The following is a 24,400-nucleotide window of genomic DNA, read 5'->3' as shown; positions in this document are numbered from 1 at the left end:
TTGATATCGTTGATGTTGCCGTGGACGTTTTACCTCACAGTAGACCCTTTCGTGCCAGTTCAATCTTTCGCGCAGTTTCGCCATCACGGAATCCACCTCGAGATGCGCAAATGCGTTGTCCTTCAGCTAATTCGAACTTTTCTTGTTGAGCCTCCCAAGCGCAAGGACAGTGGTGAGGGAAGTGGACGCATGCGAGTGTATCGGGGCAGAGGTATTTATCGCAGCGAGCTACATATGTTAGAAAAATAATTATAAGATAACCGCCACATACAGTTCTCGTAATTGTGCTTGTAATGGTTCGCATCACTTGGGTTATTCTGCTGTTGAGCTTGGTGGTGTTCGTGGCCGTGGCCGCCTTGTTGTCCAAACATCTGATCAAAAAAGCCACCAAACTGGGCATTGACCAGAGTCAAAAGAGAAAGAAAGGCGACGATATAACGCATTTTCAAAGAGTTGAACGCAAATTGCATTGAATTCTGAGATGTTGCAACAGCTCACCTGCCATTATGCGATGCTGTCCACATCCAATCCTTATCGATAAGATCGATCGATGACTAAGCGCAAAAACTCCATCTCCAGAATTGCTTGCGGGACAGGCATTGCATCGCAGCTCAGCTAACCTCAGCCCATATCAACGAAATCGCCGGCTATGAGGTTCCTCACGATACAGCGGCCGATATTGGCTGCTGTGGCTGGTCTTGCCCGGCCGGCCTTTACACCCGCCGCTCCTCTGGGTGTCCAATTGGCCAATTCCCTCGTTCAAGGTCACAGATTTGCCTCCGTCAAGTCACAGGGAGCCTACAAGAAGAAGCCCAAGAGGGGTATTCCCAAGAAGCTGGGTGCAAAGCGTACAGGAGGTGTGTTTGAAGTGTCCAAGTTACGGGGTTAAACTGACGGGGTAGATCAATTCGTTATTCCTGGCAACATCCTGTACAAGCAGCGAGGAACGCATTGGTGGCCCGGCGAGAACTGCATCATGGGTCGAGATCACACAATCCACTCCATGGCTACCGGCTACGTCAAGTATTACCGCGATCCCGCACGACACCCTGACCGCAAGTACATCGGCGTCGTCTTCGACAAGAACGATACTCTGCCATACCCCCAGCACGCCGAGCGCAAACGAAAACTCGGAATGACCATGTTCCCCATCAAAGAAGCCGCTGCCAAACCCGAGCTCTCACCTTCCGGAATCCCCTTCCAGGTCAACCGTATCGAAGCCGGTGAGCCTGACAGATTACTCAAGCTGCGCAAGGATTACAGTTATCGTGAGGACAACTGGGCGATCGGAAAGCTGGCCAGGACGACGGGACTCAAGACCAAGCGATTCAGGACGCGAAAGCAATGGTTCAGACACAGACGGTGGAGACGTGAGAGGGAATTGGAGGGTCAGAGGAAGGCTGAGGCGAAGAGGGCTGAGAGTGGTGGTGAGATTAAGGCTGTTAAGATGATTAGCAAGAAGCAGGCCAAGAAGGCTGCTAAGAAGGCTGGCAAGAAGAAATAAGCCGATATTGAGGGCTGAAAGTAAAGGCAAGCATGTAGGATTTGTGTAGTATTGTATATTATGAACTAGACATTGTCTGTATCTGAATCACTGCATACAAGTGGACGTTTATGCTATTTATCTAAAAGCCTACCTACATAGGCAGCTGCCATAAGTGAAGTCGTTGAGTGGTTGAATTATATGCAATCTTTACCTAGGTAGGTACCTACCTGTAAGTGAGGCCTGCAGTCTTTGAGGAGTGGTGCATTTAGCATGTATTTTGCTGCCTGCGTAATGCGGAGAGGTACATTGCCCCCCGGACACACGCTACAACTCCAATCAACCGCGTCGGCGCGTCTTCAACCTCCACTCAATCAATTCACGATCACCTCAATTAACTCCCCTACGAGGGCCTCTGTATCCTGTAACAGGGGCTCCATTATTTTTATTTTCCATTATTTTCATTCAAACTAGGTGTACTTTCATATTTACCTTCATCCGCCTTGGGGTCTATACCGTACTTGGACAGAAGCTTGGTCGTACCTTCTTATCTCACTAACACCCATCAACCATTCAAATGCTTGACGACCCGAATTCTCCTTTGCTGTCTTCTGAAGACCTTGCAAGACTCCCGCGTCCAAGCATATCATCTTGGATGGCGGTTAACAAACCAAAGCCGAACGACCCAGAGCCTGCCCGTATTGTTAGCGACATCGCTGAGCCTACAGCCGCGCAGTCTTCAGCAGCTGGTGCGTTGGCGACTAATTCAAGAATTCAAGCCGCGCAGTTAGAATGGGAACGAAAGAACCAGGGTGAGTTTGTGTTGGGAAAAGTGTGCATATGTGTCTGACGTTACCCAGGGCAATCACAATCACGACCTTCTACAGGACCACCGGGAGTGTCTTCATTGAGACCTCCTCAACATCATCGTAAGAGGGAATCACCTTCTTCAGACTCTTCAGCCGCGAAAAGGCAGAATAATGAGTCCTATTCAACAGCTCGTGAAGGCGCACTTCGCTTTACGGAAGAAGAAGTGGCACGGCGAATGGCTGAATTGAACGATTCGTCAGTGAACTCAATGAACTCGACGATGCATTTCGCAACTGGAAACGAATTACTTAAAAAGTACACGAGTAAAGCGACTCCAGTACCAGTACCAGTACCAGCAACAAAAGCCCAAATAACACCAGCTAAGTCACCAGATGCTATGGCGGTTGGCGATAGCATTGTTGCAATCACCATTGCAGAGGGTGATCGCCCGTATAGCATGTATCCTCGTATGTCTGCTCCCCTAGTAGAGGTTTCTTTCTAACATGTCGCAGTCCCTTCGGGTGAAATGGTTTCTGCTCGCGGAGCAGCTATTCCACCAAACTACAAATTGCACGATGATCCCGCCCTTCCATTTATATGTCCTGTGCGAGATTGTCGCCGCTTGTTCAAGAACCTGAAAGGTCTTGGTGGCCACTTTGGTGCTGGCCATTGTTCATCTACCTTCAACGACAATGGGGATGGCACATTGTCAAAGATCGGCAACTATCAGAAGAGTGGTCCTGGAAACACGCCTGGTATCATCATTTCTAGAAACCCTCTTCCTCCTGACGCTCCACCCCCAGTAGATCCAGGGTTGTCTGTGTTTGCCACCTTTCAGCAACAGCGCATCTCTCGCGCCCAAGAACAACTGGCGAAAAAGCCAACTCGCTCTCACGAAACTCCAGTCTACCCCCCTGCTCCGCTTTCGTTGCCAGCTGTCAGAGATTACGATCCCAGAAGCTACATCCACCAGTATCTCGATCCAAGTCAAGAGGCGTTCCACCGGGAGGATATCGATTTCATGGCGGGTTTGACCCGCGAGCGTCACCTCCCTGAGGGTTGGAAACATGCACACGCCGGGAAGACTCTGGATATTAACCATTATGCTTGCGTGGTAGCTTACATCACGGGTAGAGTGGTGACTGGTAGCGAGCAATGTACAGCCAACACAACCCGACCATCTGCCAGGCTATCGCAACCTTGCATTGCCCTCCCGAATGGAATGAGCCTTTCTGCAAAGCAGGCATTCTCTTCTCTAGAGTCTTGTGTTGGATGCAGATATTGGTGCCATTTACAACGACGTTCCAACGCATGCGATTGGTGTCCCTTTCCTATGCCTCGTGTTCGAGCTACTGGCAGTGGTTCAGGGAGATCATCTTCGTCAGACGAGGAGCCTACGACAATGGAAATTGATGACGGGGTCGAGGCACCGATTGTAGGGACGGTGACGGAGACTGTTCATGGAAACAAGCGACCCAAGAGACATTCCTCTACGCACACGCCTAACACAAAAGACCAGCTTGCAGTCATAACCCAAATCTCTGCGCAAACTCCTACAATCATCAACGGACAAAGCCAGATGGGCAACGCCGAATTGGAGATGGAGGATTGGGAAGTTGCCCCTGGAAGAATGAAGGATGACTCTTCCAACAGTAAGTTCACGCACTTTTCATCAACTCACACTGACATTGGTAGACATCGCCTTCTCCAACTCCTACCTCACAAGCAATCACCCCGTCACGGTCTCTGAAGACGTCAGCTTTAACGTCATCGTTCTTAAGCCTGGTCATTCTAGCCCTTGGAATGTCGAAGACAACAAATTGCGAACGTGCTCTGTCGCAGCAGGCAAAGTGCGGGTCACAATGGGCGAAAACACTTTCCACCTCGGACCAAACGGCATGTTTGTTATTCGACCCGGACAAGCTTGCAAGGTCGAGAATCGACTCTACTTGGATTCTGTGGTGCACTGTACCACTATTGGAGACTTTTCGCTGCAGTAGACGGCGCATTCGGTAGGAAAGAAGCATTTACTTGGTGATATCGGGCATAGGAGTTTTGAGCGTCGCATTTACGTCATACTCGGAGGGATTTCTTCGAGACATTGGGATTATCTTGGGATCATTGAAAGGTACTAGCTACGGGACTTTAGAGGTTAGGTTCATCATCAGTCATCGGAAGTGTTCATGTGGCACAGTCATCTGATTAACCTTGTCTCAGATATTACCCCACGCCTATAGAATACAGAGTCAGCCTACAGTGACAATCTTAGCACATCAGCAATCTATATGAAAATCGGAAAGGGCTGTTTTTAACCATTGGGGCCTTTTGTCACGAGCAAATGCTGATCCAAGGCAGAAAGCGGTGCTCGTGAGGCTGTCGCGGCAAGGTGTGACTCTTCAAGCGTGATAGTCGAAAGCCTAGCAGTACACATACAATATGAACAAAACTGCTACAGAGCTCTCGCAGAGCACAAAATCTGATGTAGAATTGTAAAATATCCGATAATTTTGTGTTCTCATGTCTCAAGCCTCTCGTCCGACCCTACCCAGGCAAAGACGCCGGGAGAATTATAGGGCGTCTTACACTGAAGATATGGCTGTGGCAGGAGGCCTCGACTCAACTGAGCCAGAACTTAGCAACGACAAAGATTCCATCAATGTCAACCCAGGAAGTCCACCTGGTCAATTACCGCCGCTGAATGATTACACCATTAAGAAAACCGATGTTGAGGAAGTTATCGATGAGTCGCCTACCGAAGAGGAGGTAGTGAAGGAGGAGCCAAAGGGAAGCTTCACTATTGATCCAGAGGGCGAACTTACTCACGATCAAACTACCGTCGATATTGTCGCTGTTCCATGCCCTGGCGCGCATTCTATTCGAACATGGAGTCGCGATGGTCGAATGGGTCGTTTCTTTGGTGCGTTGTCGATGCGTGATGCCGAAGGTCAAGCAGAAGATGATCGACCAGCGCCTTCATGGATTAGACAAGGCATTCGACGTGAAGCTGATCAAGCGCGGATACTTCTCTATGAGCATCCAGTTACGGTGGATGGCACGAGGTTAAGTACGTTAGCAGACGCGCTGCTGGAAGAGCTGGAGGAATTAAGAAAACGAGAGCACCAGACGAGGCCGCTTGTGTTTGTGGGACACAGTATTGGCGGAATCATTGCCAAGATGGTTCTGACAAAGGCGAGTCGTGATACTCGATATGACGATATCTACAGGCAGTGCTATGGCATTGCGTTCTTTGGTGAGTGAGTTTTGCTCCAGGTATCTGCCATACTAACAATTCAGGCACTCCTCATCAAGGATCCAGTTACTTTGCGATGCCGAGTCTATCAACTGGCATCCAGAATCTACTTCAACTATCAGCTCCTCTGCCATGCTCAATTACCGATGACCTCCGCGTGGGAAACACTCTCCTTCTTCAACTCGACGACAACTTCAAATCGATTGCACACGACTTCCGCATCTGGACACTATACGAGACCATCGACTCTCGACTAGCTGGGACCAATGGTGATGTTTACTTTACTGCACCCCTGACATCCATTAAGTCTGCCATCCTCGGCATGCGACAGGAGACAATTCTTCCACTTCAAAGCGACCATGCAAATATTGCATCATTTGGGAGGCACAATGCCCATACGATGCGTTTGTTTCTGAAGCAATTGTCCGCACTCATCGGTCGAGCGGACGAGTACTCTCGCGAGGATGGTAACTGGTCTCTGGATCTCGAACAAAAGGTCAACATCGAGATCCATGGATTTTTCGAGGATGCACCAGATCCATTGAACCCGGCGATTATTCGAGCTTGGTCTACAAGGTTGCCATTGCGGGAGTTCCTAAGAAAAGGTCCTGAGGAGTGTTTGGCTGAGCGGCTGAATGAAGTTGAGGCGGTTGACGAAGGACGATTCTTGAGGGCGAGGGGTAAAACAGCTAGGTTACCGACAGAGAGGGTTGACAAGACTGCTGCTGATGACACGGGCAACAATGCTCTCGGTATCTCGCAGGATGGATCGTTCCGTGCGTCTCCTCCAGCTTCACCTATTATCCGGCCCCTCGACGCCAACAAGACGAGAGCAGAGTCAGCACCTCAAGCGGTCTCGAGAATTCCCATCACACCATTGTCGCCAGTAGCAATATCACCGCCAACACATTACTCAACCCCAATGCAACCACCGTCTCCTCTTATACGCGCCAACTTCGACCAGGATCTCGCAGTTGATCGGTTATCCCCACCTCCTCGTGGTCGAATGGACCGAGCCCTTAGCAGATCTGCCAGCCTGGGCACTCAAGCTTCTCAGTACGAATATCGAGACTTTCCACCATTTTCGCCACGAAGTCGAAGTACCATTGAGGGTTTTAGCGACGACGACGATATCGAAGCATCGCCTAAGCTACCAGAAGCTATAGTGGCAATTCGAAAGGTTGTCGAGGATGGGGAGAAGAAAGTGGCCGAAACTGTCATCGTTGATGAAGTTCCTGTTGCGTTTTTGAAACCTCAGGTTGAAGCGAGAAAGTTCATATGGGTGCATCTGGCATATAACAATCCAAGCTGGGTTACGGTAAGAGCCCTTGTTCTGGGAAGATATTGTACTAACCTGGGTAGAAAATATTCGAGACGCTACAAATATCGAACCATCGCAACTATGCCCCTTTGTTTAACAATGACTTTTGGGCGACAAGGCATTCCCGCGGACGACACTCTCAACATTATGCCTACTTTGCCAAGCCAGGTTGTTACTTCTCGGCTCCCCGTCACCGTACGTATCTTGCTCCTTCACAATTTTCATGCTGACCTTTTAGTGTCTCCTCGAGCTCGAAGCTCGAAGCAAACTTCACTGTCACCCAGATCCGACGGCGGGATCTATACGTGCCTGTTCCTACCGTACCTTCACTTCGATTCGTATAAGCGACTAATCCGCCGGCGTGAACTAATTCTTCAGCGATTAAACCACGGAAGAGCCCGACCTGTACCTGAATCTGTTGCTAAATCCGACTCTCTCGAGGCGCAGGTTATTTGGGAGTTTCTAGGCCATGATCCGCCTCTCAATTGCCGACGAACCCTGGATCAATACGGGTATCCTTCTTTAAGAGATACAAGGTCGCGAGACGATGACCAGATGCTCTATAAGCTGACCAAAGAACGGACCTTCGCTCCTGGATTGGGCCCTGGATTTCATGGACAAGTGTCGAATAGTAGCTCTGGAAGTAGCGGCAGTGGAAGTCGGGGATCCAAGACGAGTAGCAACGGGGATCATGATGATGACCCAGAGGAATCTATACTCAACGGAAATGTGCTGATGGTTGACCAACTATGGTTGTGGGCTATTGACTCGCGTATGTTTGTCCTTCTGATTGTGAGCGCGTGCTGACCTTGCAGACACACTGCTATCCTTCTTCCCCAAGCGCGAAGGAGATGCCATCGAAGGCCCTCTATACCAACAGGCAGATCTTCGCGACAGCATCTTTAATGAAGTCAACGTCGATCTCACCCGGCAGTGTGAGAATGCATTGGATCTAGCAGCTCTGGCAGTATTGCATGCAGTGACTGTACTCCTCGACCGAGCATCCCACCCCGATCTCGAAGTATTCCGAATTTTCGAAGAAGCCATCAGCGTTCTTGTAAGTCTTTCGTGTCTCTGTGCGATTTTTACTGACTAGGTAGACCGAAAAACTCACGAATTCGCTCAAAGAATTCCGTTCTGAAGGATTCCGCGACAAGGCTTCTGCGTATGAACCAGTCGAGAACAAAGCCCGATCCATCCGAGCACGACACAAGGCCGAAGGTCGTCGAGCGGAAGAAGACAACCGCGATAATACGTCTGCACTTCTAGAACTACGAGATATCGAGGATGAACTCCTAATTCTAGTGCACCTTTTCGAAAGACAATCCAAAGTCGTCAGCTCAATGCTTTCTACATATGCTCGCCCTGAACTTCGCGACCGCACCATAAACGGCAGGGTTTTCCTTAGCGAAGCTCTCAAGAAGCTATCCGAGTATGGGCAACAAGGCCAAGAGATGATTGAGAGGGTCCGCAGTACGAGAGACGACTATGACAAACTCCTCCAGATGGTCCAACGACAAGCTCAGGTTGACGAGGTACGGCTGAGTAGACTTCATGCTGATCTCGCAAGTGCGCAAAGTCGCAGCGTAATGATCTTCACCACTTTTACAGTCATCTTCCTGCCTTTGACCTTCTTCACCGGTCTATTCGGTATGAACACTCATGAGTGGGGTGGCGAGAATAATCTGAGTCTCAAGACCATCGGCACAATTTCCCTTCCATCGAGTTTCGCTCTCATCGTCATTTCACTTGTCGCAGCCTGGAGCACACGAGCCAGACTTGCTGTTAAGTGGCTCGTTCGTTTATACCGCCGCGTTATGTCTTGGGTTTGGAGAACGATGTGCAAGCCTGTTGTTTCAGGCATAGCAGAGATGCTGCCTCAGCGTGATGAAAGACAAAGAGAGGAGAGGGATTCTAGAGGCAAGAAAGGGATGTTGAGAGAAGAGATGAGTGACTTTTGGGAAAGACATAGGTTAGAGAGGGATAGAGGATATACAGTGCCTGAGAAGAACAAGAAGACGACTATTGGAGGTAAAGGGAGTTGGAGAGCGAAGATGAAGTAGTATACACCGACGATGTGTTTTGTATTTATATGACCAGGACAGATATACGAGGAAATAGCGAAGATTTTTTGTCGATTCCGGGTCACTCGAAGTGTCCATCGTTGTCACGGCTCGCCGAGTGACTGTTGGAAACTGGGCTGTTTGCTGGTGTTGGAAAGATGAATCGGTATCCTAAACTTAAGATCTTGACAAGGATACCCCAGACAAGCTAGATCTGCACAACATCAGGGAGCTAAGCATGGTTAATCCCAGTCGACGCATCAGCTGCGAATGATGTGAGCAGCTTCATACATCAAAAGCAAATCTCACGATTACCCGGTCTTTCCCAGCATATGTTGTTTTCTCTTGCTTGGCGGTAGACTCCGAGTTCAGCTGAAACTCTTTCTGCATGGAGAGGGATCAAGGATGAAAGAAGATGAGTTGGCGAATTCGTGCAGGAGGATATAATGCCGCATGCTGAGTGTTTATTCCGTAGCTATTAAAGAAAGCGCTGGGTTCTTGTTTCTGTAGTTTTCTATTGACTCGGTCCCGTCAGAACTGCTGCAACCATGGCCGACGTCCCAGCTTCTCCTCGTTATGCCATGGGCACAAAGTCTTCTGAACGAAGAACGAGTCCCATTCGTAAGACACAGCCTGAGAGGCCCGGTACTCCGACTCGCAATCGACCCACGACACCAACCTTCGGTCGTCGTCCTACAACGCCAACTTTGAATCGGCGAGGCTCCAATACTTCTCTTCGTCGTCAAGGGTCAAACACAACACTCAATCGCCCTGTGACTCCCAGCGCAGCAAGGGATAGCCACGATGGTGATCCTGTAAAGGCTGGCCCTGCTGCTCCTAGAACCCCTGGCAGTCCGGAGACTCCAGCTCGAATGCTGTCTGCTATCCCTGAGAGCCCACTCGTCATGCCATCGCCTCGTTCACGCCAAGTTTCTCAGGTCGGGGTTACACCTCGATCTCGTCAGGTCTCGAGGACTCTTGAAGCTCCCAAGGTCGAGGTCACTCCTACTGTCGCCAATGCTCCACTTGTTCGAACAACTGCTGTTGTAGTACTCGCTCCAAGAGTGCGCTCTACTCCAAAAGTTGCAAACGCTCCCAAACTTCGGTCCATTCCAAGAACTACGCATGTTCCCGAAACTGCAAAGATCCCGCGGCTCGCCAGAATCCCATCAGGCGCTCCTCTTCCGACTGTCTTGTCTATTCCTGTCATGCTTCCTGCACCCAAGATTGCCCATCAACCCTACACCGCCCCTATGCCATCTTTGGCCCCTTTGCCTGTTGTTTCTCTAGCCCCTATTGTTGCGAGGGCTTTGGCTTCTGCGCTTGTTTCTCGTGCCACCGACGCTCCAAAAACTGCTGGGCGGCCTTGGACTCGAAGTGGCCCCAGATCTATTCTCGCCTCGGTCGTATTGAAGGCCCCTAGGATTCTGCCGCCACCCAAAACCAGACTTCTGATTGGCAGTGCGTAGACTTCGAAGGGGTTGAACACGCTGTCAACGGGCATCAAAGTGGTTGAGGATCCGTGGCTGAGCCAAAAGGGTGTATTGAAATTCTGTCCGATGTTAGTTATAATAGAATAGAAGATTCAATACCTAGTATGTTATCAAGATTCAGCCACGTATGTTCCCAACGATTATCCTGTATGATCACCGGATAATACTAGACTCTTTAGGTTGATGCCCAGCGGCTCAACGCGCGCCTTCTTTAACGGAAGTTCATGGTATTGGCAAGATTGGCACCTTCCTCGAGGTGTTGAGGATGATTTAAGGCAGGCACAATAGACTGGCCTCGGCACCCGGCTCCGTCTCTTTCATCTTCTCTCCCCCACCGAATTCCCTGATTCATACACAACATCTTCAGCAACAAGGGTATTTACCCACGCACCAAAACTCAATATGCATCCCAAGATTATCTACGGCATAACAGAAGAACTCTCTTCTAAACCTCAAGTCGCCAGAGATAAATAGCCCAAGGGTCGGTCTAAAGTCGCATAAAGTGAGCAACTCTTTCGTCTTATGCTCTCTGCAGCCATTTCTTCTAATGTATCCTGAAAATATCCTGATGGATTCCAAAGTCAAACCCAATTAACACCTGAAATCCTTGAAAGACTCGATGTCTGCATCGCAAAGCTTAAACGTACCCAATATACTTTGGGAAAAGATTGTACAAGTATGGCTCTGCCACATCAGTCGCTGATTCTCTCTCATCCTCACATTTCCCCACGCCAGAGGACTTCGATACCGACAGTCCAACAGGTGATATAATCCGTCCAATCTGGTGAGTAACAGCAGGAGTATGATCTAAGGCTTGAGCTGCCAAAATGATGTAGCCTAAGTGCTGGTCTAAGTTAGCATAAGACGACGAAATTATTTCGTCTCTTATGCTTTCTGCGACCAATTCTTCTGCCAACCTTCTGTCAATATATCATGGCCTGGACTGACACCATGCAGAACTTCTCACTTCCACGATGTCTTCTAATCATGGCGTCCGCCCTCCTGCCGACCGGCCAACTCAAGTCACCGTTCCTCCAAATATCGTAATGGATGATGGTTCCTACGATTGCAACAAAGCAGAAGGAAATCCAGAAGAAGATCCCTACAGGCTTTTCCAAGAGTTCTCTTCCCTCCTATCCGAACGGAATGTTGAGTCGGGAACAGTATTCTCCCAATACTATAGGCAGAAGATCTATCAACTCGTGTGGTCGTCCAACATGATCGAAAACGTCGGAGCAGATCTTAGCCTGACACTTGGACTTTGTCAACACGTTTTTGGAGGTTGGCCAGCGAGTGAGTTATTGCTCTACTTTGACTCCGTCAGGAGTCAGAGAGAGATCACCCACCACGCCAAAGCTGCAGGTTATATCTTTGGTGAAATTGGCAAAGGGAATGGTCTTTCTGAAGATCTGATACGGAATACACACGCGGTACTAACCTGTGGGATCGATATGGAGGATGGCACACCATGGACTGAATTCAGCGGCAAATACCGACGAGGACCTGCGCGAACAAGTTCTTATCAGTTTATGCACAAGGACAAGGTTCCTTCAGCGATGCGACAGATGGTGAGAGACTACAACGAAGAGGTACTGCAAGCTATAGAGAGCGGCCAGATCGACCCCATCGCGCTCGCTGCCAAGTACAGTCATACCTTCATCTATATCCATCCTTTTGAGTGTGGGAACGGTCGCATATCTCGATTGATCCTCAACGCGATCCTTTTCAAATTTACACTCTGTCTCGTTCCTTTCGGGCAAGACGAGAACGGCCGAACTGAGTATAAGGATCTTGTTATGGACGCATTACTAAAAGAGGGTGTGTGCGATGTACTCGAACTGGAAGGTTTACCAAAGGAGTTCAGGCCGAGGAACTGGATAGGCCTTGCGTCTTTTATTTTGAAGCATGCTCTGGAAACTATGAGGGAGATGCATCAACTCGGACAGTCTTGGAGTAGAGGCCAGTCAGGTACGTAACAGAAAGACGATCTTCTAAGCATAGTGTGCTAAAAATAAAGTAGCCTAAGTGCTGGTCTAAGCTGGCATAAGGCGAGTCAATTATTTCGTCTCTTATTTCGTCTCTTAGGCTTCCGGTTGCCAATTCCCCTAATATCCTGGAGCCAGTCTGTGAGGTGGTGAGTTCCACACTTACTTATTCCACTCCTAATCCAACAACCCAATAGTCCACTTATTCCACGATGTCTTCAGTTCCTCCTTAGCTGCCTTAATGTCCTCAATATCCCAAGTACATTCAACGAAGCGACCGCTCAAAAAGTTCGCCTCGTCGCTCGCCAGCCAAACCGCAAAGTCACTTGCAAGTTCAACATCATCCCCCACGATCCCCTGTTCCTTGATCAGAGCCTCAAAAGGACCAGTCATACCGGTATCGAAAACGAAACCCGGGTCAAATTGATGAACCACCTTTTCCGGATTCTCGTTTGAATACCAGGAAAAGAGCTTGTAAGCCGCCAGCTTCGATGCTCGATATGCCGAAAAGCCTTCCAGGAACTCCATGTATGTGGAACGGCTCGAGACGTGAATCACTCTTGCTCCAGGGGCTGCAAGAGGATCGAATGCTCTCAGGAGGTTAAAATTTCCCTTTGTGTTGATTTCGAAACCACTCCACCAGTCGTCTGGATCCGCTAGAGTGATGCGCTCTTTCTTGGGCATGTATCCTGCATTGGCGATGAGGATGTCAATCTTACCATTGACTGCCTTTGCGTACGCATCCAAGGCATATCGAGTTAATTCAGCATTGGCTATATCAACGGTATACGTCCAGACTTTGGTCTGGGGATAATCCTTCTCTAATTCGACCTTGGTGGCGAGGAGAGTCTTGCCTGTGCGACCGAGAAGAGCTAAATTGGTGATGCCTGACTTTGCAAAGGATTTCGCAATACTGGCGCCGATTCCAGAGCCTCCGCCCGTGATGAGAGCATTCTTTCCCTTGGTAGAGAGCTTGGGAAGAAGGGGGGAAATAGCTGGATATGTCGTTTTGTGGACCGAAGATGGCATCTTGATGAGCGGGTTGACTTGTGTGTTTGAGGCAAGTTGTTAGTGATGGGGTTTTGTATGCCATCTTGTTGTTCTTATATAGTGGCCTGCTTCATATAGATTTGCTCAACTCCCTCAATATCCTCGTCGCTTGAGGCTTGCATGCGGAAGTTTGTCTGAGTTACAACGTTATATCACGTTGACAAGGACCATCGGATCAACAGCTGTGAGTCTGGGGTCCGACTTAGAGACAGGGTTTCGATACCATAGACTGGATACCCTACAATCGAACCAAGATATTGCACCTGCCTTTGCCAGGGATCGCAAGTATGCACTTTGTTGCCTTACAATTCCTTGATATCGCGATTATAGCTCTTGAAGCTACATAGTATGCCCTTCTACTCTATGTAAGTCAAGTACACGATGAGGACTAAGCTGACAAGGGTCGTAGACTGACCAATACTTGCTTGTTAATCCGTACGCCTACTCCGTATGGAGTATCAAGGCTTGCCCCACCATAACGATTGATAACGTTATTCAATCCTCCATACTCGGTCAGCAACGTTATCACTTACATAGCAACCTCCGTCATCGTTCATTTCTCGTATTCCGAGTTCGCTCTCGTAGCCCTGTGCTCTAGTTCGGTTCCCCGATTCTCAATGTCACCGCCAAGCAATGAAGATCGTTCAGACGTAGGTGGACCCTTGTTCTGTGGATTACCAAGCATTGAATTCCATATACATTTGCATCTCAATCAACATTGAGGCATCAACTAATATGGAGAGACAGCCAAAGCGAGAGCGCAGCAGAGTTGCGCAGCGCGAGTATCGAAAGAGGCATGCGTCCAAGTTTAATACTTTGAAAGATGAGAACCAAAGGCTGAGGAACGCTCTCAAGAGGATAGAGAAGCTCGCTCAGAAACGTGGTGGAAAAGATCAAGAACTCGAGACTGCACTTGCAGAGGCAAGAGAAACTATCGGAGAAGAAGCCGAAGATTTAAATGTCCAGACATCTACCTCCAGCTCTTCGGAAACTTCGGATCCTATCACCGCTGAGAGATCCTCGTACATCTCTGGACTACTATCCTCTGACATCCATTTACACACACAAGCACTTGATAAAACCACCACCCCTCGCTTGAGTCTGGAACAGCAATTGTGGACCTCAACAGACCGCTTGGCTCGCATCTTTGAAGCCCCATCAGATGCCCGTAGGTATCTCGGAGATGGCCTCTACACCTTCGCGGGAACTCTATACTGGGCATGCACTCGCAACACAGTATCGCTATGGGAGACTTACAAGCTCAACATGCTGGGAAGACCTTGCCCACCCGACATGAACCCCATGGACAGACTCTTTAACCACACCAAACATCTCAACGACCGAAGATTCATGCTCTCTTTGGCGTTGGCTCGTCTTGAGTACAAGCACAAAGGGTTTATCGAAGCACCCCACTCTGGAACAGAAATGATCTACAGATCCGTGCTTCCCGACCTGCGCAAGAGGATGGATCGGGAGCTCGCCGATAAAGGACAGGGGCCGGAATGGTGGAAGACGCCGCGAGAGGTGGAGCAACACTTGATGAAGTATCTCGAGCCATCCGAAGTTGATGAGCTTCAAGCTTTAATCGAGGGACGAGGATCAGAAGCTGTTTTGGAAAAGTATAGTCCACTGGTTGAGATGATGATACAAGAATTTGTTTGCTTTGCGGATGGACCACGATGGAACCTATTGCATGTTGCCATGGCTGTTGGAAGTTGGCGGAATGATCACCCTAGACCTTCAGAGATGGGGGTAGCTAATTCGATAGAAGGGATTGGATTTTAATAGCGATTGGAATTGGATATTTTTGTTTATGATAGTTTGACGAAAGTTGATCATGGAGGAGTCATGATGAGCCCAGACTCGACCCCTGCAAGACCCCTGTGGATCTCACCCCACCGCTGCCCCAGCGACCACTAAAGCTCTGGAGCTTACACCTCCCAAACATGGGAGCTTGATCCAACAATGCTCATCATCTCAAGTTCCAATTCCATCATTCAAGATGGCCAACACTAATGATCTAGGCGCTCGTCTAGCGTCCGTTCTCCCCAAAGGTCACGATTTTACGACATTTCATATTTCAACGCCTCCTACGAAAACAGACCCTCTCTACTCGCCGCCGCCGAACGAGCGTCCTGAAAGAACATATTGCGAGAACCATTTCCTCGCCGTTTCAATCATTGCACCCGATGAACCAGGGAAGCAAGTTCTAGTCCTTGGAATTGAAGTCTTTATATATACAACAGCCCGATCAACTACGCTATTCGTCTCCAAAGCAGACTCGACTGGCTATCTCACCCTTCTCAACCTCCCTAAGGGAACACCGAGTCCTATCCGCGAGATATGCGCTACATTTGTCGGATACCTGGTCGAGAAGCGAAGAAGAAATGATATACAATTCGTCGTCAATTTATTTGCGCGAGCTCAAGATCAGTATCTCTTCCCTGGTAGCATCGACAACAAGGGCAAGCACGTCCTCGACGATCGTGGCCTTATCAAATGGTGGTGTCGCGTGCTCGATCCCCTCCTCGGCCCAGCGCCTAAAACCACAGAAGCACCATGGAAGAGCGCAACGGGTTACATCGTCGTTCCCGGACTAGAAACAAACGAGACTCGAGCCCTCACACCGCGAAAGACAGATTCTGCATGGGAGTTTACCCACCCTCTAGAACGCATATCGCATTACTACCGTGAATTTGACTGGGTACCACCACGATGTCTGATCCCCCACTTCCCTGACGATCCAAAGTCCCGGTTCCGAGATGAATTAGATGAGGAAGCTGGAGGCTCGCAAGCGATGAAGAAACAGGCTAGTTGGAAGAGCGTCAAGACGTTGGCCATGTTCTGGGAAATGATGGCGTATCGACAAGAGTGTTCCAGTGGCCGTATGACAGGTTTCATCTGGCTTGTCTTTGACGATCAAGAACCGGCCCCCAAGCTCGATGATTCTCAATCAACAGCTCCTCCGGAAACACCAAAGAAGCAGCGTATCGTGCAGATCACACCGACAACAACGCCCCGAAAGCTTTTCCCCTCAAAAGACAAGAAAGATAAGAAAGACAAGAAAGACTCGAAGGTCAAAAAGAAGGCGAAGAAGACACTGAAAGGCCCAATCATTGCTCGAAATCCTCGTGTCAAGCGAGCAAAGCATAATTACCTGCTCGACGGCCCCGCCAATACAAAATATTATTCATGGACACCTCAGGGACGTGGTGAAAAGATCGTCGACGAGGCAACCTACAAGCGTATTGTAGAATTATTACTACATCTCGACTTTGCTACACTCAACAAAGCAGTGGGTAGTACTCGCCGCTGGTTGAACGAAAGCGGAGGCGGTAGTAAATGGGGAGTTGTCATTTCTGGCACACGAGAGACGCCAGTCGCCTCAGTCTCAAATAGTGATACTGGAGTGAACAACCTGACTGGTCTTGTCAAGAGAAAGCGCACTGATTCAACGATTGACGATAACCAGAGCAAAGTTAATGTCCTTAGTGCTGGTTTGGTCAAAAAGAAGCCAAAGGAGGAGTCCAAAAGCGAAGTTAATGTACTTCCAACGGGTCTTATCAGAAAGAAGTCCAAGGATTAAACTTTATATATAGTGTTTGGGTAATGGTGGGCATGTTGTTTGAGCCGGAGTTTTGAGTATATATATATTTGGCTAATGTCAATGCAGTTTTATTCATGGGTCTATTCTGCTGGTCATGCTCCCAGTGATGTCCCTTAATCCTTGTGCAAACGCCTAGCTCCTCATATCCATTACTTCTTCAGAAACTGCAGATTGACAGGCGTGATAGCCTCTCCGCCGCTGAGCACAGCCATGATGTTCCGCATGCTCAACTCCTCAAACCCTCTGTGTGTATCAACAGTCCCACCAGCGTTATGGCATGTTAGGAGGACACGACCCTCCTTTGCAAGTTCCATGAGGCCAGTGTGTATCTTTGGCTCATTCGCATGGACATCGAGAGCTGCGTTGGATAAGGTTCCATCCTGCAAAGCAGCGGCCAGTGCTTCTTCGTCCACAAGACTACCACGCGCAATGTTGACAAAGCGTGATCCTCGCTTGAATAGCGGTAGTGTAGTTGCGTTAATAAGCGTGCCATTGCCTGCTGGTGTACACAGCACAACACAGTCGCATCGACGTAGCAAACTCTCAAGGGTCTCATGATGAGTAGCTCGCAGTGGAGCAACAACTGAAGAGGGCTTGGGAAGGATGTCGTAGTAGTGAATATCCATACCGAAGCCGTGACGAGCACGAGCGGCGATCTGCTGGCCAATGTTGCCGAATCCGATAAGCCCAAGAGCCTTGTTGCGGAGATTGTGTGATTGCATTGTGGCGTCTCGGTGGTTCTTACTGAAGGCATCCTCGTCTCCAGACATAGCGGAGGAGATGCACCATGGTAGAACGCGGAAAGTAGAAATGATACCAGCCATAGCGAAGTCAGCGACAGCTTCAGCGGCTGCGAGACCAGAGTTGCAATAAATGATCCCTTCTCTGTCAGTCGTTATCGCTAACGGCATCAATCCACTCACCTCGTTCACCCAAAAGTTTTGTATCAGCCCAATCGAAGCCAGCGCCTGCACTTGCAAACACCTTGACACTTTCTGGCAGTAGATCGATCAACTCAGCATCCCATTTTCCCATTTCGCCACCGGTTCCCCAGAACGGCCGAAATATGGCATCAAATTCAGCCCATCGCTTCTCTTTGAGAGCCTTGATAAACTCTGGTCGCTGACGTTCTTCAGTAGAAGGCCTCAAAATCTCACATTGAATACTGAAGCGGAGATAAGTCTCTGGGTTGTATTTGATAGGGTCTCCGATATGTAGAACTCGAGGTTTCGATGGGGGCATAGATAACTTGGGTGAGAGAAATGATCCAGACTGGGAGAACAAGGTCTGTTGAGGAGCAGGAGATGTAGCTCGCGGTGTAGAAGCCGGCACTGGTGTATTGGCTGGTTCCGCCATTGTAAGGCTGATGATGTGTAGCAAAGATAAGCAGTGGTGGCAGGATATGAGTTGAGACGAATTTCAGGTTGCCCAAACTGTTAGGCTCCTGCCTGCCTGATCAGCAATACGTTCAAGTGTAAGTGGAGCGATCGATAACGACTCAGCCGCACAATCACCTCCGCTCGCCTCATGCTTGGATCTACGTACCTGAGAGGTTCTAGAGTAGCATCAACAAGACCGGGCCCCGGCCTCCGGTTGATGCTTGTTTGACGGTAGATCCCTGTCAATTGCGGGATGAGGCCGGATCTGCCCCGGTCTATTTGCAATGCTGCGTGAAGCGCAGATCACGCCAGTAAATGGGAAGTTAATGGCAGAGTCAGTAATGGTTCAATATTGTATTCGTAACTAACAATGTCTCGATGATTGATAGGGTACAGGTAGTGACAGCAAGAGGAGCGGTGCATGGGTATAAGCCAGGGTTCGCAAATCACCGGGTACCTTCATCATCCGGGGCCCCAAAGTGCATTGATCCACCGGGAAGCAAAAGCGCGGGGAAAGCTACATAAATATTTGGGGGCAAGGCGGTAGACCGGAGTCATGCATCTTTCGTGATTGTACCTTGACCTGCCGCCAAGAATTGTGGTGTGACTTGAAGTTAAAGACCTTCCCGGTCTTGCAACCAGCTTCCTTGAACCACCAAGGGATCTTGTAAGTATTTGTCAGAATAATCTGACTCTTCCGGGAATGCCATTCGCCCAACTTCCACCTTTGTCGGAACTTTGCGTTTCCGTAAAACCTTTTCGACCCATTGAATAACTGACTTGTCATCACCGTGGAGACTTAGAACTGAGATACAAAGCGGGAGGTATTCACGCGTCTTGGTAACGTGGGATTCATAGGGTATATGCGTGACTGCCGCAAAATCGTCAATACTCGTTCCATGTATCATATCAAGCCAACTCACCTGGAAACGATAATACGGTTGCCCCCAATACTGGCGCTAATGTTGTAGAAGTGATATTCCAGTCAAAGGAAGGCGCTTCGTAAAAAAAGTCATGTCGATAGTTGACATGGTTGTCACCGCACGGCAGGATCACAATGGAGTTCTCTTTGGCATTAGGAGCAGTTGAAATGCTCATGACTTTGTCATGAAACCACTCTCGGTATATCTCAAGTCGTTTTTCATCCTCGCGGTGTTCTTCCTCCGTTCTGTCTTCGCATGTATCCCTGTTCATGTCAGTAATCACCGATAGCAGTGGCCTCTAAACTTACAAGAGATTTCCCACAGTATTCTCAACAAAGGGCTCCTTGTGAAACTTTTGTCGATACTCATCTCTGAAGTCATCAAGACGACCGGTGTATTCGTAACACCATGACCGGAACGGTGCCTTAGCTGTCAGTGAAGTCTTTCTTGGCGAGGTTCGACTTACGTTGCTCATGTATTCCTGCATGGTCCCCGTTGGCGCTTCGGCCGGAGGATCTTTATCCCAGACATCACTTATATCAACATATTCGACTTTGGTGCCTGAAAGCTCTTCCAGAGTTTGTGCAAACTGAATCATAGCTATCTTCTGTATCTGGTCGATTGATGACAAGTCCGTGGGGATAATTATCCTCGAAGGGGGTTTTTCTTTCTCCGATTCGGTCTTTTGACTTGGTGCGAAATCAAGCAATCCTTTCAGGCTTCGGGAAAAGAATCTCGCTCCGTCATACCTAGAGTTGTGAGTATAGTTCATCAGCCAATGGCAATACATACTTGGAGACCGTCTTGATACCGAACGGCGGTAAGCTTGCAGTGTGAATTAAAGAATAGATGCTGTTTTCCGTTGGGATTGTGTCATCTAAAGGCGTCAGTTACGCCCTCCCGTCGAGATGTTAGAGACCATGGCTTACCATCAACTCCGATACTGTGGTCCAACCATTCGTATCCGATTACAGCTGAAGCAGCACCAACAGAGGCACCTTGTATTCGCTGGTACCCGTCACCTCGTGCACTCCACGGGGCCTGTTCATCGACCCATTCTGCGCCCGTCCCGAACTGTGTTGTCTTGGTCTTTCCCACAATGATCGCTCCTTGGTCCACCAACTCTTGAGCATACTTTGCTGTAACGTTTGAGGGATCTTTGTAGAGAGACTTCCATGCACGACTGGAAAAGGTAGTATGAGTACCTTTCAATGATATCGTATCGCCTAAAGAGACACGAACACCCGACAATGGCTTCCGGGGCGACGGTTTAGGGTAGTAAAGTCGAGAAGGAACGGGAACTGTCACAGAATCTCCTCTCACGGAAGACGAAGTAAGGGGCTGATATCTGCAATGGTTAGCTGTGTAAAGAGTATACAGGAGATAACCTACTCTTTTGGTTGATCAACATCATCAGGGATAACGCCAAAAGTAAAAGCTCCATATTCATCATCATACAGTCTCCAGGCCTGGTGAAGGTTCGGGCCGTGGAGAAAGTAGGGACCAGATGGTAGCTCGGAAAGGCCCTCCAAAGTATTGATGAGATCCATATGGTAGGTCAGTCGCGCGTCGGTCAAAACGTTGTTAGTGTTGTTTCCAGTCTTTTCCACCAGAATAGACCCAAATTCTGGATTAAACACATCATCAACAGTGTCGAAAAGATGCAGTACACCTTCAAGATCGCCAAAGATTTCTTCCGTGGTTAGAAGCGTGACTGGAATGAGAGCATCCGGTTTGATTGTTTCTTGGATCGTACCCTAGACGCGTCAGATCGTGGATGACACTTATAGCAATGCTGTATTTACCAGTTTCACGGGATGGAGAAGATATTGATATCCTGCAACGAAGCAGGTCGTAATGGGCAACATCGCCAATGTGTCTGTTGGCGATGGCTCTTGAACGCTGGAGAATTGATGCTAGATTGACTCTTGCATTCTTGACCACAGATAAGGCTTCTCAAGTGGAGTTCGTATTGAATTTGATAGAATTATGATGATTCGTTTTAAACCTATGAAGTGGTGGGGATGTTGATGGATCAGAGTGAAGCAGGTGTACGAGGCAAGCTGAGACATGCCTAGTACACGGAAGCCGATGGGCAAGTATACCACACAAGGCAGGCACGACTGATTCACTGCCGGTTGGACCCCAACAGCTACATTTTTCCGATGAAGATGCATATCAGTTTTTGATCGAGAATCTATTATTTACTCTCATTTCTATTACATTAAATAAAGTTGTATCCGTATACAATAACTCTAATGCACCCCGTTATACTTAAGCTCTAAACTCTTACGTCAATCTCGGTGAGCTCGGTCAAGCCTCGGTCAGCTTATCTCTGTGGGGTATCAAAATTTCCATCCCCCACCAAGCCGAAAGTTGCAGATTCAACATCAAATTTCCAAATCAGATAAACCGTCAAAATGGCTAAAAAGAAGGGTACGTTTATTCATATTCCTTGTACTTCAAATCTAACATGCGCAGCACCTTCAATTCACTCCCGCGCCGCTCGTCGCGCAACAGACATCGACATCGACACCGACAAGTCTCTAAAAGATGTCAAGCCTCCTCCTCGCGATGCCCCCCATCGTCCCTCTGTTCTAGCAGCACACTCTTCGGCCGGTGTCTCGAAGAAGGCCAAGCGCGGTCGCAAGGATAAGATGTCCGCCAAGGCACGTGCGCGACATGAGAAGGGCCTCGAGATGGCTGCTGCTGTGGCGGAGCGCACGCAGAACAAGATTGAGAGGAGCAAAGGTCGGGGAAGAAATGTTCAGCAGCGCGCTAAGAATTGGGAGGAAATAAACAAGGCTGCAGAGGAGGCCGAGAATGCCCAGGAGAGCGGCGACGAGGAGGTGAAGCAGAGCGAGCGAGGTTTCGAAATGGATGAGGAGATGAATGGTGCGGACGAGTCGACTTTGACAGCGCCTACAGACAACAGTGCTCCTGCTGCGGCTCCTCAAGCGGACGAAGATGGTGATGAGATCTTGTAAGGAACCATTTGCATAACCAGTACTGGGTCGGAGTTTGGTGTCTAAAATTCGGTTTCTCGATATATGTCCGGGATACGACAGCCGGTCTGATGAATGATTTTTTTACAATTCGGCTATAGACTTTGCCGTCTGGTAGATACCCAGATATATGCTATTGATACATGTTGGAACATTTGCGCGCTATGCTTCCTTTTCTGCGTTAGTTTCCTCTGCCTCAGCTTCCGGTGCAGGAGCGGGTTTCTCCTTAGCAGCCTCTGCCAGCTTCTCGGTATTCAAGTCCTTGGAAATACCTTCAAGGTAAAACCTAAAAGTACGACCGACCTCTCCTTCTCTCGGCTTATACTCTTTTGAACCAAGGTCCTTGACAAGCTTCTGCACCTTGGCGTACACCTCTTCCGCTGTATCCTCAGAAGTTCTCTTTTTCTGACCCTTCTTCTTGAACCCTAGGATAACTTCCACCTTCATACCCTTGCTGAGGAAATTGATCAACTGCTTGGTTTTGACCTTGAGATCGTTGTCGCTAATTGCCCAGCTGAGTTCAATTTCCTTCACCTTCGTTGACGTCTGCTTGGACACACGGCGACGCTCATGAAGCTCGCGCTGTCTCTCGTACTCTTCTCTCTTATTCACAACCTTGCACAGTGCATACTGGGTCGGCTTGTTGTTTTTGGGATCGGCGGGGATGTAGGGAGTGACCATGCGGAGGGACTGGGTACTTTGATCGATGCGGTTCATCACATTGCGCGTAGGAAGAGGTCCGTCAAAGACACCGTCGTCGACCACCATGATCCTAGGGTCCTTGATCTCATGATCTATAGGAAGACGGTCGCGGCCGGATTTGATGAAATCCTCCTGGGTAGTGTAGCGTCGATCAAAACCACGGTCCTCCTCTTCGCTGGGATCCGCTGCGAGATCATCCAGGACACCTTTTCCTCGGCGAACCTTTCCCTTGAGTTGTACTGGTGATGCAGAAAACAGGCGATTCTGGGAGACGGGTAGTGTTCGTTGTGTGGTTGGTAGAAACTGTCGTGTGAGAGCTTCGCGCTCGATAAATACTCGGTAGAGAGCCCGTCGGGAACTTTGAAGACACGCGAAGCTGCTCATGTTGGCGGCAGTACCTATTGGTATAGGGTTAGAATCGTCAAGGAGTGTGGATTGCCGGCAATGGCTTCAATGTTGAGTTTGTTAACTAACTGATCTTGTCCCTCTCTAACAGCTACGATTGGAGGTAGTGGGCGGTTGCTTTTGGCAGAAACGTCACTACGGGTCTCTGCAACAGCTACAGCCAATCAGAATTGATTATCGTCCGACACTTTGGATGAACCTCAACACCAAGCAGCTGTCTATCCATGTGTATGAATGGCTTCCTTATAACATCTGCATCCACAATCTGCCTCATGGACACCCCATGATGGCTTCCTTCCACTTCGCCCGCCATCCAATACGGACGACCGTGTCCTTTGTCAAAGCGGCATGCCTTGTCCATCTTGGCATCACATACGGCTATACCGTCAGTCCCGCTCAAGGTCCATCTATGTTACCGACTTTTACAGTCGACGGTGATTGGATCTTATGTGATCACACTCGTCGCTACGGTCGTGGTGTTTCAGTAGGCGATTTGGTGGTCTACCGCATTCCCATCTTCAACAATCAGTGGGGAGTAAAGCGGGTGACTGGTATGCCAGGGGACTATGTCTCTGTTGGAACACCAGGTGAACCGGGAGAAGAATTAATGATTCAGGTATTTATCTCTATATGCGATCTCACAACATACTAACTTGTCAGATTCCTGAAGGTCATTGTTGGATTTCAGGAGATAATCTTCCGGCCTCGAGAGACTCACGACACTTTGGACCCCTACCACTAGCTCTCATCACTGGTACCACCATCGCCAAAATCTTACCTTGGAATGAGCGTCAGTGGATGAAGAATGTGTTAGAAAAGGTCGAAGAGCTGGACTAATCACAAGCTCGGTTTAAATGTAATGCCATCTCTTATCTGGGTATAGAAACTTATGACTACTCATCTAATTACATCTGCTCTCGCCCA

At 48.9% G+C, this 24,400-nt stretch overlaps 12 protein-coding genes across 12 annotated transcripts; 8 read left to right on the top strand and 4 right to left on the bottom strand.

Moving 5' to 3' along the window:
• Positions 1-34: 34 nt before the first annotated feature.
• On the bottom strand, positions 35-443 carry B0J16DRAFT_322716 (uncharacterized protein; the record flags this gene model as incomplete). The annotated part of the gene is made up of 2 exons (XM_046125727.1): positions 35-228; positions 272-443. 2 exons carry the CDS (start codon positions 441-443, stop codon positions 35-37), a joined length of 366 nt encoding a protein of 121 aa, XP_045979804.1.
• A 172-nt stretch (positions 444-615) lies between these two features.
• Positions 616-1,631, top strand: B0J16DRAFT_290563 (ribosomal L27 protein-domain-containing protein). The gene is made up of 2 exons (XM_046124259.1): positions 616-857; positions 903-1,631. The coding sequence occupies exons 1-2, from the start codon at positions 650-652 to the stop codon at positions 1,502-1,504; spliced, it is 810 nt and encodes a 269-aa protein (XP_045979803.1). The 5' UTR covers positions 616-649; the 3' UTR covers positions 1,505-1,631.
• A 204-nt stretch (positions 1,632-1,835) lies between these two features.
• B0J16DRAFT_167903 (uncharacterized protein) lies at positions 1,836-4,585 on the top strand. Its single transcript, XM_046122352.1, has 5 exons — positions 1,836-2,295; positions 2,344-2,760; positions 2,806-3,945; positions 3,989-4,444; positions 4,511-4,585. Exons 1-4 carry the CDS (start codon positions 2,061-2,063, stop codon positions 4,291-4,293), a joined length of 2,097 nt encoding a protein of 698 aa, XP_045979802.1. The 5' UTR covers positions 1,836-2,060; the 3' UTR covers positions 4,294-4,444; positions 4,511-4,585.
• Positions 4,428-9,002, top strand: B0J16DRAFT_167901 (uncharacterized protein). Its single transcript, XM_046122351.1, has 6 exons — positions 4,428-5,543; positions 5,588-6,861; positions 6,906-7,059; positions 7,103-7,636; positions 7,680-7,921; positions 7,965-9,002. Exons 1-6 carry the CDS (start codon positions 4,811-4,813, stop codon positions 8,925-8,927), a joined length of 3,900 nt encoding a protein of 1,299 aa, XP_045979801.1. The 5' UTR covers positions 4,428-4,810; the 3' UTR covers positions 8,928-9,002.
• A 285-nt stretch (positions 9,003-9,287) lies between these two features.
• Positions 9,288-10,708, top strand: B0J16DRAFT_374293 (uncharacterized protein; the record flags this gene model as incomplete). The annotated part of the gene is made up of 3 exons (XM_046130599.1): positions 9,288-10,388; positions 10,524-10,545; positions 10,600-10,708. The coding sequence occupies exons 1-3, from the start codon at positions 9,476-9,478 to the stop codon at positions 10,706-10,708; spliced, it is 1,044 nt and encodes a 347-aa protein (XP_045979800.1). The 5' UTR covers positions 9,288-9,475.
• A 686-nt stretch (positions 10,709-11,394) lies between these two features.
• Positions 11,395-12,396, top strand: B0J16DRAFT_402637 (fido domain-containing protein; the record flags this gene model as incomplete). Its single annotated transcript, XM_046132667.1, has 1 exon — positions 11,395-12,396. One exon carries the CDS (start codon positions 11,395-11,397, stop codon positions 12,394-12,396), a length of 1,002 nt encoding a protein of 333 aa, XP_045979799.1.
• A 29-nt stretch (positions 12,397-12,425) lies between these two features.
• Positions 12,426-13,575, bottom strand: B0J16DRAFT_416916 (uncharacterized protein). The gene has a single exon (XM_046133638.1). It carries the CDS (start codon positions 13,432-13,434, stop codon positions 12,583-12,585), a length of 852 nt encoding a protein of 283 aa, XP_045979798.1. The 5' UTR covers positions 13,435-13,575; the 3' UTR covers positions 12,426-12,582.
• A 390-nt stretch (positions 13,576-13,965) lies between these two features.
• On the top strand, positions 13,966-17,096 carry B0J16DRAFT_290560 (histone acetylation protein-domain-containing protein). Its single transcript, XM_046124258.1, has 3 exons — positions 13,966-14,105; positions 14,203-15,162; positions 15,458-17,096. Exons 1-3 carry the CDS (start codon positions 14,073-14,075, stop codon positions 17,039-17,041), a joined length of 2,577 nt encoding a protein of 858 aa, XP_045979797.1. The 5' UTR covers positions 13,966-14,072; the 3' UTR covers positions 17,042-17,096.
• A 1-nt stretch (position 17,097) lies between these two features.
• B0J16DRAFT_374290 (uncharacterized protein) lies at positions 17,098-21,410 on the bottom strand. The gene is made up of 10 exons (XM_046130598.1): positions 21,170-21,410; positions 20,757-21,121; positions 20,294-20,712; positions 20,157-20,241; positions 19,673-20,113; positions 19,365-19,627; positions 19,064-19,312; positions 18,608-18,728; positions 17,986-18,425; positions 17,098-17,942 (listed from the first exon to the last, which is right to left on the bottom strand). Exons 1-10 carry the CDS (start codon positions 21,230-21,232, stop codon positions 17,212-17,214), a joined length of 3,177 nt encoding a protein of 1,058 aa, XP_045979796.1. The 5' UTR covers positions 21,233-21,410; the 3' UTR covers positions 17,098-17,211.
• Positions 21,411-21,755: 345 nt separating this feature from the next.
• B0J16DRAFT_346467 (Alb1-domain-containing protein) lies at positions 21,756-22,466 on the top strand. The gene is made up of 2 exons (XM_046128451.1): positions 21,756-21,800; positions 21,846-22,466. The coding sequence occupies exons 1-2, from the start codon at positions 21,785-21,787 to the stop codon at positions 22,349-22,351; spliced, it is 522 nt and encodes a 173-aa protein (XP_045979795.1). The 5' UTR covers positions 21,756-21,784; the 3' UTR covers positions 22,352-22,466.
• Positions 22,467-23,587, bottom strand: B0J16DRAFT_346466 (uncharacterized protein). The gene has a single exon (XM_046128450.1). It carries the CDS (start codon positions 23,453-23,455, stop codon positions 22,532-22,534), a length of 924 nt encoding a protein of 307 aa, XP_045979794.1. The 5' UTR covers positions 23,456-23,587; the 3' UTR covers positions 22,467-22,531.
• An 87-nt stretch (positions 23,588-23,674) lies between these two features.
• On the top strand, positions 23,675-24,337 carry B0J16DRAFT_308264 (peptidase S24/S26A/S26B/S26C). Its single transcript, XM_046124874.1, has 2 exons — positions 23,675-24,092; positions 24,137-24,337. The coding sequence occupies exons 1-2, from the start codon at positions 23,760-23,762 to the stop codon at positions 24,311-24,313; spliced, it is 510 nt and encodes a 169-aa protein (XP_045979793.1). The 5' UTR covers positions 23,675-23,759; the 3' UTR covers positions 24,314-24,337.
• Positions 24,338-24,400: the final 63 nt, after the last annotated feature.

This window comes from Fusarium flagelliforme (genome assembly GCF_020744385.1).
Source record: "Fusarium flagelliforme strain FIESC 12 MPI-CAGE-AA-0113 chromosome Unknown B0J16scaffold_6, whole genome shotgun sequence".
In the NCBI taxonomy this organism is placed as follows: domain Eukaryota; kingdom Fungi; phylum Ascomycota; class Sordariomycetes; order Hypocreales; family Nectriaceae; genus Fusarium; species Fusarium flagelliforme.
This window is presented reverse-complemented; position numbering and strand designations above follow the sequence as displayed.